A 12,235-nucleotide genomic window follows, 5' to 3' on the forward strand; every position below is an offset into this window, starting at 1 on the left:
TAGTCATTGTTTATCTCTGTGACCCTCTCTTTAGTGACTGCCCAGACCCATGAAACACAGACTTCCTTAACTGATCGATTTCCAGACAGCTAGCAATCTGAATGTCAGGTGTAGAGGTACTAATAGATGTAACATAGATGTTTATTTTCCTAAAGACGAGAAAAGGTTTTTAAGCAAAAGGTTTAAAAGAAATGTTTCTATAGTTTATGACCATATTAAATATTCTAGAAAGGGACAGCTATAAGAAGAAGACTTTACTCTAAGGATTTTTACCTAAAACAAAATCCCTTCATCAGTCTGGACATTTGTGAAGCCCATGAAACGTAAAACTTAAATAGATCAAATTCCAGACAACTAGTTATCTAACTATGAGGCATGCATAACATACTAGTGGATTTAACATAATTATTTATTTTCTTGGGGTAGATAAAAATAGCTTTTTTGGTTTAGGAATTTTCTCCCTTTTTTGTTGTTTTAAAAATCATTTCTGTTGCATATTAGTGCTAAATATCCTAGAAAGGAATAACTCTAAGAACAGGAATTTGTCCTTAGGAGCCCACACTCAAATTGCTTCATTACTTTAAATAGCAGCACTAAGCAAGCCCAGTATGTATGTTTTTTAAATACAAGAAATGGTCAAGCATTTCCAAGATGACATTCTGTGTACATATAAATAGAGCATCAGCATGTATTCAATTTATATAAACAAAAGGTTCTGGGATACACAGAATAAACCTAAGACATTGATTATAGGTGTTGAAGAAATTGATCTAATGTACAGAAAGAATATCCATGACAATGTAGAGAACAGCTCTACCTGAGTAAGATAGGAAGCATCTTTCTCCCTGTTTCTCAAGGTAATTATGTACTTTATCTTGTTCTAGGAGTACACCATGCTGTGTCTGTTATGTGGCAAAGCCGAAGATACTATCAGTATTCTCCCTGATGACCCGCGACAAATGACTCTGTTATTCTAAAGATCCTTCTGCAATTCTGTTGTGACTATGTTGTGTTGGTTTACAATACAGCAAGCCTGATGGTTTGTCTTATATAGTTTACAGTGGAAATTATTTGCATTTTTTTCTGCTTATACTTACCTATTCTTTGAAAATAGGTAATTTAAGAGATTACTATTCTCTAAAGCTGAGCTCTTCTGCTAAAATTCCCAGTTCACATCAGTGCAGCCACAATGAAGCATCTTTGGTAGTAGTTATATGGCTGAAAAATAACTAGAACGGGAGCATACTTAGTGCCCAGATCTTGGTTCCAAAAAAAAGAATCAGGGTTCCTTGGAGAAATAACCGATTCTAGGACTGGGGCAGTAAATATACAAGATGAGCTAGTAGCATCTTGTGCCACAAAAAAAGAAAGTGCAAAAAACAAAACAAAACACAGCACAATGGTTGGGTATGCCAAAGGGACAGAAGAGCCAACTGAAGGGGTCCTCAGTAACCAAAGCTGGAACAATTCAAATTAAAAAAATTGAGTAGCATTTGATTATAACCCAAACTTTAAATATTCATGACTCCATATTGGTAGAAATAAATGATTGAATAAATAAATATGTAAATTGAAGAGAATAGACAAATCTCTCATACAAAAGAATTTCAAATAGTGTATGTAAATACTTTTCACTCCTTGAGTGTGAGTTGTGTGTAGCAACTTCCTTCTAGTATATAGTATAGAAAGGAGAAAAAGTAACTTTACAGTGGAAAAACCTGACACACTAGCCAAGTGATCAAGATTAATGTCATTGATAATAAACCATGTTGATAGCATGTACCCTTGATAGAATTTGATGAGAATCACACTTTACCTTTGTAGTCTTTTCCCCCAAACCCCATAACACCAGTCTAATCATGAGAAATACATCAGACAAGACCAGTTGAGAGACATTCTATAAAATACCTGACCAGTGCTCCTCAAAACTGTCAAGTCATCAAAGATAAGGAAAAGGAAGCCTGAGAAACTCTCATAGCACAGCCAAAAAGAGCCGAAGGAGACATGACTCTAAATGCAATGTGGACCAGAGGGGAGGGGGAGGGGGTAAGTAGACAGGGGGAAAAAAATTTAAATCATTTCTTTAGTTAAAAAAAATTTTTTTTAATAAAAAATAAATGTAATGTGGTGTCTTGAATGGGATCTTGCACCAGAAAAAGGACATTTGGTGAAAATTAGGGAAATCTGAATAAAGTATGGACTTTAGTTAATACAAACAGAGGTTTCAATTGCTCCAAGGAGATCTTAGAATATCTTACCTTGCATGGTTGAAAGAACACTAGCTTGGGTGCTATAAACCCTGGCTTTTAGGTCTCTCTGCCATTTGGTAGCAGTATAGCCATTAAGCAAAACAGTACTCTGGATTTTATTGTCCCCTTTTTATAAAATTGGGGTATTAAGGATTGATAGTATACTTCTTTTACAGGATTGTAAGAAGATCCAAATGCACAATGAATGTAAAATGCTTTGAAAGGCATATAAAGTACTAGATGGAATGAGATGGTTTCAGTTCTTCTCATTCTGAGACCAAATTTAAAAGGGTCAGGCATTAGAGACAAAATTGTTTTCCTCTTCAGATTGGAGACTTGGGCATTCTGACCTCAGGCTTTGCTTTATAAGAAAAAAAGGAAGCAAAATGTTCATTGTTGGTACCAGGGGAAAGCTTTGTTGTACAACAGGAACAATAATAATAACTGAGGTTTATTGAGTACTTATTATGTGCCAAGGCCTTTTTAAGCACGGACCTCATCCTCATTAACAACTTCACGTGGTAGTTATTGTTATCCCAATTTTAAAGCCAAAGAAACTAAGGCACAAAGAAATTAAGTAGCTTACTCAAGGTCACACAGCTAGTACAGTGACTTCCTCTCAGTAGTGTTCAGTACACATGCAGTATAAGGGCAAGACAAGGTTAGGAAGAGGTTGAAAATATCACTGACCACACTCTGAGAAATCTAGGCATGTCAGACCAAGATTATTTGGAAAAGTTAAATCAGCTGCTCCTGAGAAATCAGTTGTTTTATTCCTGGAAAAATGTTTTCCACTTTTTGCAAATCTATATGTGACCTGCTGAGGAAATCATTTGGTAAAATGAATCCAGAAAGCAGAGAGAATGCTTCATTACTTTAAATAGCAGCACTAAGCCCATTATAGCCTCTGAATTGTCCCTTTTTGGAGTTTGAATGCTTCCAACTTAGTTATTTGGAACTCAAAAGAGTAATTTATGTGCCCTTCCTGATATCCTTATCTATTGTAGAATTTATGATTATCTATCTTGGACTATATACTACAAAAATTTAAAACATATCATATGCATATTATTATTTAACCAAAATTGTGCTATGTGTTTTGATACTTTCTTTTTTGTCTTCTAGAAGTCCCTGGATCTAATAGAATAAAGATCTTTGAACCCAGTTCTACTTAATCTGCATTTTTCTGTTCTGATAAAGAAGAACCAGGCAAAAGCACTGGGCTTTTTTTTTTTTTTTTCCTTCCCACCCTGAGATACAAGAAAGAAAAGACTTGACCTGTAGGTGACATTCGGAACATGGGTTTGTCCTGGCACCTCATTCTTTCTCTACTTGCTCCATGAGGTACAGATCTGGGATCTGCCTAGTTAGGCACTTGAAGTTCAAAGTTCAGCATGTTTGTGTGTTGTTTTAGCTAGCTAGGTCTTTCTCGAATGGTCCTGAGTTCTCCCAATACTAATTTATTGACATATGATATAGTCTAGGCACAACTAGATATGGTTTGTTACTTGTAAGCTATCACTAAGATGTATATGTTCACTGTTCTTTATTTCAGTGTATCAAGAAGTTTTTCAGTTTCATTCTTTTATGAGCAAGCCTAAGTTATTTGCCTGAATTTAAGGCTCTTGCTCTTAAAATGTATGTTTCTTCATTGTACAAGTCCATTGTGAAATACACTATGGTTGGGTAGAAAAATCCAGAAATCTAGATAAAATATTAGCCTTGCCACCTGCTCATAATGGGATATTAGGCAAGTCACTAATTCTGTCTGTACCTCTGTTTCTTCAATGTAAAAATAGACATAATCATGCCTCCTTCATGGAGTTTTTAAATCAAATGATATAATGTAAGTGAAAGATTTTTAGGTTGTGCAATGCCGCATACAGGCAGCTGTCACTGTCCTTCATGAAGGAACTCTTAGAAGGAAGCACTGTTGTGTCATGGTTAAGAGTAGGGGCTTTGGAGTCAGGCTGACCTGGGTTTAACTTTCTACTCTGTTACTCTATAGCCATTTGTCCTTGGCAGGTGCCTTGCTCAATTACCTTCTCTTTAAATAGAGATCAAAATTTCTCATGGGATCAGTATGAGGATTAACTAATCTAACATAAATATTTAGTGCATTGTATGAGTATGGTAAATGGTAGTTTGGATGATGGTTGTGATGGCGATGATAAGTCACCAGATGTGAAATCACCAATTAGAGTTTGGCTGTTTCTTAAACTATGGACAAATAGCTGTAGGAGCATAGTCCTGGAAGTAATCATCAGTTTTAGTCTGGTATCTTGGTCCCCTAAAATCAATTATTTCAACCTACGCTTTTGGTAAGAGCACTCAGAGAAATGACTCTCTCTGTTCCTCCTCTAAATCAAGTAGCATTACCTCAGCACTTATGGGAAAGCTTGTTTTTGAGACTTCTCCCTACTTCCTGAGTGCGCCTAGGGAAATTTGATTAAAAGATTTCGTTGATCTAGGAAAGTGGGTGATTATATTAAGCTTCGCTTTGTCTGTTTATGACCATAAGCTGATACTTCTGAGGATGTAAAGGGTAACAAGATGAATTAAGGAAAGGAAACAATTTCGCATTTATCTTTATTTTAACAACACAGCTAAGGATTTAGTAAAACGAAGTATCCTTGTAAAGTTCCTCCAGTCCTGCCTTCCCTGTTCCCTCCTGAGCCAAACTGGGCAGGTCCCTTCTGAAGCAAAGAGCATTTCCTTTGCACAAGTGGGGAGCCCTCTTCCTAGCATTATGGTTCTTTCTGACTCTTTCTGCAAAATCACTTATACTGTAATTCCCATTCCTCTGGGATCTCTAAATAATTATTTCAACTTGAGCCTCATGGGAAAGACCCAACACATCATACTGGCATATCAGGCCCTAAATTGCCTGTGGCATAATGCCAACACTCAGGATAGCTGGTTCTGTTATTGGATAGAACTACAGACTATAGCACTATCAAGATGATGAACAAATCATATTAGCATCCAACATTAATTCTGTATTTCCTTTCTTCAGGGAAGCAATTTGTGTCTGGTTACTGCTCTAAAATCAGTGCTTGGCCCTTCCCCCCAAAATCTATATCCCAATCGTTGGCTTTAAGAGAAGGAATCTTGAAAGCTTTGAGATTTCAAGAGTCAAGTTAAGGGCAGCCTTAATTTAGCAGAAGGCGCTGCAGATGGATGCCAGGGGATTCCTACTGTAACACTCAGGTTACCCTTTGGAAATAAAGCACTGTCGGTGGCGTAGCTTTAGTTGAAGGTCAGACAGTGGGCATCCTTAACCTCTATTCCACATTTGCTTCTCAGATGATGCAAATGCTTAGAAAATAGTTATGGGATATCTTCGAAAGAGCCTTTCTCTCTCAGCATTGGGGTTCTCAAGCTGTGTGTTCAGTTTGGAGAACTGGTCATTCAGAGTTTCAATAAAGAGAAGTAAAATATTCCATCTAGTGGTCAAAGAAAGAAAGGTGAAATGAAAAGTTTCCAGGAAGAGATTTATGGAGCAAAGTAACAGGACAATGACCTTTCAGCAGGCGTGTTTTCCAGAACATGATAGGACTTGGCCTTGGTGGTGGTGATGTTTTTTGAGTGTGCCTGTACTAGATGAGGAATCTGGGGCATCACCCTTACAAAGCCATTCAGCAGAACTGTTATCACAGAGAACAGCTATCATGTTGGCAGGTTATGAACAGTCTGACTGTGCAGGAAGGCCCTCTCCCATCCCCCTCCTCATGGAGGAAGGATTGAAACCAGTCGTTCATGCCTAAACTTGTCTCGTGCCTGAGTTTGTGAACATGTGAGTTTGAGAAAAATAAGGGTGGGATGTAAACTTTAAAAAGGAGGGAGAGTCAGTCTAGCAAAGGATCAAAAATGAAGGTTACTCAGCAAGGTGATTGGGAAAAAGATGACGTGCTCTTTGTGTTCCAGTAACTGCACCCTCTCTGTCCTTGGTATTAGTAAAAGTTGATCAAATCGATTTCTCGGGAAATTCTTAAGGTGCCGGTAATATTTAAATTAGCCCAGTATCCACTCATAGTAAAGTCTTCCTGACTGAAATCCTCTGACCTCCTAGTACCTCAGTCAAAGGGCCTCTTCTTTACCCCTCCTTATCACCTCCACAGTTCTGGAAAAGAGCCATAAAGTAATAATACAATTTACATTTCCTGCAATTCTAGCTGCCACAGCAGACCTCGACCAGGGCCTGCTGTCCCCTTGATCAGAGCCTTCTCTCTCAAGCGTTTGTGTGCTGCCAGCTCCTCTGTCCCACCTGCAGTTTCGTACCATCCCTCTACCCTGTCAAGGAAGACACAGAGAGCCTGGCCATTTCCACACCTGCCGTTTATTGGACTCAGCTAGCAGGTTGGCTCAGGGCCCTTCACATGTCTCAGACACCGCCCATACAAGTTTAGGAAAGTGCCATCATTCTGTGAAGGCCCAGTGCCCACCCACGTCTTGGAGGCCCAAGTTGAATCACCAACCAGAAAGTTGGGAGAGAAAAATGAAATGGGCAGACCTGAAAGGCAAGGCTCTTCAATGAAAGGGACTGATCTAAGGGAAAGCTTAGGTCCAGCATCTTCTCCTGAGGGCACACTGAATCCTAAGGAAAGATACTCAGGGGCTGGATGGAGTAGATCTGTGTGCTGAGCAGCTCGTGTCTATATGGCAACTTTGAGGAGGCGCTTGATGTCAGGCTCAATGTTGATGGTAGGGAAGGTGCGGCTGTAGCGTCGGAAGGGCTCCCCCTCTGGGCCAATAAGGAACTTCTCAAAGTTCCAGGCCACGTCTGAGCGGCGCACTGGGCTCCAAATGATGAACTTGGGATCAGTCATGAGAGAAAATGGGTCGTCATAAGGATAAGGGAGCTTGTCCTTCAGGTAGGCGAAAACAGGATGCTCGTTCTGACCATTCACCTCACACTTTTGGACAAGGGTAAAGGTAGGCTGGAATCCACCCCCAGGGCGGACATACTTGAGACTGTTCAGGATCTCCTCATTATGGCAGTTTTCCTGGGGGAGGAAAAGACACAGAGCATGGAAAAGGGAAGGGGAGATGAAGGGTCTACAACATGCACATCTTTCACCTCCTATATTCCCTTCCTAGGATCATTCTTTTCTATGTATCCTTTTTTTTTTCTCTCTGTTCTTTTTCTTCCCTTCTTCATGTGCTTTGTTTTGCTCTTGGCTTGGAATTTTCCCTCCCATAGCTATTGATGTTTTTGCTAGGCCAGTTCTGAAAGTTCTTGCAGTTACTAGCTTGGCTGTTCTTATACTGAAAGATTTATTTAGCATTTTGAGCTGTTTTCTTTGTGATCTACGCTAAGCAGTTCTTAGGGTATCTGAAGCTTCAAGGAACCTTAAGTTCAGGGCAGTAGGAAGGGGAAGGAGGCTGAATTCACACTGCTTCAAACTCTCCTACTACACACACACACACACACACACACACACACACACACTTGCCTCTTTTGCTTCTAATTACATGTGAGTGTTGAGGCTTTTGCTTTCCTCTACTCAGCTCCTCGAACTAAGGGTGAAATTGAGGCCTAGAGGAATGGGATTTATAGCTTCTCGCTTTCATCTTGCTTTGTCCTAGATGTGAAGTGCAAGCAGGAGGAATCTTTGATGAAGGAAGACCCCATCCAAGGGAGTCTAGTTTTCAGGTGCAACAAAGGCAAAGTGAATTAGAGACATCAATGAATGTATTCTAAATGTTATTACTTAGTGACTAACAGGGATGAATTAAATAGGATACGGGGTTTAGGGTTCTGGAATAGGTCAGGGGAAGAGGAATTTAAGGAAATTAAGTGCTTGAGGGCTAAAGTTTGTGAATGTGTATTTATTCTTTTTACTTCTAGATTGCTATCCCAAGACTCCTGTACCTCTTACTCAGTCACACTACTTGGCTATGAATGCTTTAGCTCTAAACCTGTTACCTGTCTCCCTTCCCACTGCCATCACTATTCTGTCCCCACTGAGCATTCTCTACCCTTGACATTCCCAAAAGACCCATGGAAACCCTTTTTTTCCACCTCCACTCCAAGCCTAAGAGTCAGTATCTCCAACTGGGAGAAAGTTCCTGCTCTACTGACTAGAACCAATTAGTACAGTCAGTTATAGGGCTTCATGGCATCTTGAGCCCAGAGTTAATCTCTATTAGACTTCTTATCTCTTGATGCAAATGGCTGGCTGGCTACTGGTAGGTTATGGACTCCCTCCAGCAACTAGCAAGCCTGAGGTGATGGGCTATTGAGACATGCCTTTTCTCTCGTGCTTTGGTGAAGCCTAGAAACAGACAGGGAAGGAACAGTGAAAGCAGTAATGGCTTGGGTTTAGGTTTGTCAGCCTTCCTTCATGTATCTCTCTGCTAATCTCTTTATCGCCTTCATGCCATTGTGAATTGAACTAAGGGGATTATAATTGGAGGGTTCACTTGAGGACTTTCTACTTGCTTGTGATGTTAATAAGTGAAAAGAGAAGAATCCCTAAAAGATAACTTGAGGTATGTGGGCTGAAGATCTATAACAACATGACCCATTAATCAGAGACAGAGAGGTGCATGGGATGCCCAGAGGAGACACATGCACACTGCAAACCCTTCGCTTTCCCTCAAATTCACTCTCCAGTTGGCTGGTTTCAAACAAACAAAATCTTCAATCTAAATAGTAAAGTTGCTTGCATTTGCTTTATATATTTTTATTTCATATTGCTTTATATTTTTCAGGTTACTTTGGTATATTTTATCCTCGGAGCCTCACAATAATCCCATGAGATAAGTAGTATTATCCCCAATTTAAAGGCAAGGAAACTAAAACAGAAAAATTGAGTGACTCTTTCTAGGGCACAGGGCCATTAAATAGTAGAACCAAGTCTAGCTAGAACTAAGGTCTATTGAGTCAGATCAATCCTAGTTTAATTCTTGATCTTCTATTTCTTCCACTCAATCATTTGTTAAGTATTTAATGAGTGCCTACTATAACCTAGGCACTGATGACACAATGGAGAGAAAAACAGACCTGGTATTAGCCCTCAACGAGTATAGTGGGAAGACAATGAACAATAAAAAATCATACCCCTGGTCTTTAATTACAGACAGAGTCACATATACTTCCCCTCAGTATTCACATGTACTAAAGACCTAGATTAACAAAACACCCCCCACAATTCCAGACACTCCAACATTCAGTCATTCTCCCCTCCCCTTGGCCTACTAGACAACCCAACTCCTTGAGTGCAATATAATGGACCCCTCACCTGATGTCCAAATTGGTTGCAGGGGAAGCCAAGAACCACCAGGCGCCTGGGAAAGCGGCATTGCAGCTCGTTGAGGTGGGTGAAGTCCCGGGTGGTTGTGCCTCAGAGCGAAGCCACATTCTCAATCAGCACTGCCCTGCCTCGGAATGTGTTGAAATCTACCTTCTCCCCATCCAGGCTGATAGCAGTGAGGTCGTAGAAGGACTTGGCAATGTAAGCCATCGTGCAAGGGCAGGGTGAGACTGGCAGAGTGGCGTGAGCCTACTTCAGGGTCTTTTAAAGGAGTGGTAAGGAAGGAGGAAACTGGGACAAGAAGGCTCTCACAATAGGGCTTTGAGCATTCCCAGAATGACTTAGCAAAAATGGTCATCCACCTGCAAGCACTGTTTGAACGAGGGGGTTGCCCCTCCCACTTACAGACTGAACAAAGCCACCTCCTTGCCCCACCCTGCTGGCAACCTGGAAAGGGCCAATTTGATATCTTTGAGCAGACATGAATAATTCACTCTTGAAGGAAACCAGAGCCTCATAGGTTGCCAGGGAGGAAAAAAGGGAGGGAGGGACGCAGGATTGGCTTCTACTTGCCCCAGCAAGTTTTTTTCACTTGGCACAGACATTTATTGAGTGCCTACTGAGTGCCAAGCTTCTGAATTGTGCAATGGAGGGTGCAGGGTCCACCAAGACCTGAAAGATGAGGAAGAGAATTGGGTTCATGCTCCCTTGACTTAGACTCCAACTGAAATATACATATTACTGTGTACAGTTTTCTCTTTGGCTGTTGCTTTCCACAAAATCAAAAGGATCCTTAGGAGAACAGCCCAGGGCAAGCAGAGGCACTAAAAGTTATTATTCTGGAAAGTCACACACCACACACTGTTCTGTGATATTACTTGTGCTGGAGAGCACGTCCGCTGTTGCCTCTGCACTGTACCTTCTCCTCTACTATAGTGCTGTCAAATGAATGCTAAGAGTCTGGAGGCTCTGCTAGAAATGAATGATAGAGATTTATTCAAGAGTTTTGGAGTTTGCAAACCGGGAACACCGCTAGGCAAAAATCTAGAAGTGTTCCAAAGAAGAAAGAAAAGTTAAAAATTCTTATAGTAAAAAGTACATTCTTGAGAATTATCAGTCATGCATTCTTAGCCTTAGTGAGACCGGACATCATTTGTAAAACTCTTAATCTTTTAGCAGGAAATGAAATGGGACATCTCTTGCAGAGTTAATCTTTTTAGTAAACCTAGTTTTCTTCCCTCCTTTCTTTGGAAAAAGGCTCCCTCCCTCAAATCCTGATAAGTGCCCTGGTGATTCAGATCCTCTGGCTATTGATAAGGGTCATCAACCCTTTGTTAAGCAGAAATGGTGTTAGGCCAGGCAGGGCCCATAGAGTCTGAGTAGGGGAGGGGACTTTAGGCCAAAGGTCTTTCTTTTTACTCTTTAAGAAATATATTAACCATGTCTGTTTCCCTTTACTCGCTTAATAGGCAAATTAACAATAGAAATTAATAGATGTATTTAAGTACATCTATTTTTTATTTTAATAACGAGTTTATATTAATAACAAGTTTATTTTAATAACGATTTAAATAACGAGTTTTTATTTTCTTTTCCTTGTCTAGGGACTGAGGTGGCACTTCAGCTCATGGCTCTTAGAAAAGAGGTAGGCAGGAAAGTCAGGGGGTTTTGGGTCTGCCTGCAGACACTGAGGTCATCCTATCCTAGAAGGGGTCCGCCCTAATCCGCCCACAATTAAGCAAGCCAGATGGCATTTTTTTAACTCATAGAAAGAAACCAGTAGGCAGAGATTTAGGTACCAGTTTAAGCCAGTCACTCGCACCTACGCAGTGAAGACCCCAACGACCTTCAACTACCTGAGTCTCATTATACCATCATTATAATATGATGCATATGCCTGGAAGTTCGTTAATATCATTATAACAGACTGAATTCTGGGAACAAACGTGCAGAAAGCGAAATGATGAATCACTGAGCCCTGTCAATCTTAGTTGTCAATCAAGGAAGCCCACTCCTCTAAGAAAAGTAACTACCCACAGCAAAAAGGAATAAAAACCCTGAAGGCTTTGTTACCAGGCCTTTTGAGCCACGCTTCTATTGCTCAGGCCTGCTTCCACACCTGGAAGTGTACTTTCCTTTCTAATAAAACTTTTCTTTTTCTACTGTATTTCGGTGTCTTGCTCAATTCTTTGTTCAAGACATCAAGAACCTGGACAACACGCTGGGAGAGGATCCCACTCTCTGGTAACACTAGGATTAGTCCAGAATGCTTATGGCAGATGTCAGGCAGTCAGAATGATGGATGCTAGGTGGTCTGGAAGATGGGTGCCAGAAGATCTGGTTACATCCTGGTGGTTTGGATAATGGATGTCAGGTTAATGTATATGTGGGTCCTTGGGGATAATTAGAGGGTTACCTGGAGTCCAGATGTATATCCAGGTACTACTGGAGGATTGGAAAGTTCAAAAAAGTTTAAGTTTCCAGGCTAGTTAGGATGCAGTCAGTTGTGGCCAGGGTAATGGTGAGGAGGAGTCACAGATCAGGTGGGTAAACTCAGAAGGGATGAGTGACACCTACCTCTTTTCAGGCAGAGTTAATCCCAGACACTTTCCAGAGGGGTTGTGCTGGTCATTTCCCGCAGAAGGAAGTATGCAGGGAGTTGAAGCTGTTTCATTCTGCACCCAGCTAGGCCACCCGTGATGTTTTCAACACCAAGCATTCAGCAGG

At 40.7% G+C, this 12,235-nt stretch overlaps 2 protein-coding genes across 2 annotated transcripts in view; one reads left to right on the forward strand and one right to left on the reverse strand.

The window, feature by feature from the left end:
- Positions 1-3,413, forward strand: part of CHURC1 (churchill domain containing 1) — a 31,593-nt gene extending 28,180 nt beyond the window's left edge. The window contains exon 5 of the mRNA XM_025049100.1: positions 885-3,413. Within this exon, the coding sequence (XP_024904868.1) occupies positions 885-977 (93 nt within the window). The 3' untranslated portion in view covers positions 978-3,413. The remainder of the gene's footprint in view (positions 1-884) is intronic.
- Positions 3,414-6,572: 3,159 nt separating this feature from the next.
- On the reverse strand, positions 6,573-10,788 carry GPX2 (glutathione peroxidase 2). The gene is made up of 2 exons (XM_006915125.3): positions 9,497-10,788; positions 6,573-7,255 (listed from the first exon to the last, which is right to left on the reverse strand). The coding sequence occupies exons 1-2, from the start codon at positions 9,716-9,718 to the stop codon at positions 6,905-6,907; spliced, it is 573 nt and encodes a 190-aa protein (XP_006915187.2). The 5' UTR covers positions 9,719-10,788; the 3' UTR covers positions 6,573-6,904.
- Between the last annotated feature and the right edge of the window lie 1,447 nt (positions 10,789-12,235).

Source organism: Pteropus alecto, unplaced genomic scaffold (genome assembly GCF_000325575.1).
Source record: "Pteropus alecto unplaced genomic scaffold, ASM32557v1 scaffold276, whole genome shotgun sequence".
NCBI classification, from domain to species: Eukaryota; Metazoa; Chordata; class Mammalia; order Chiroptera; family Pteropodidae; genus Pteropus; species Pteropus alecto.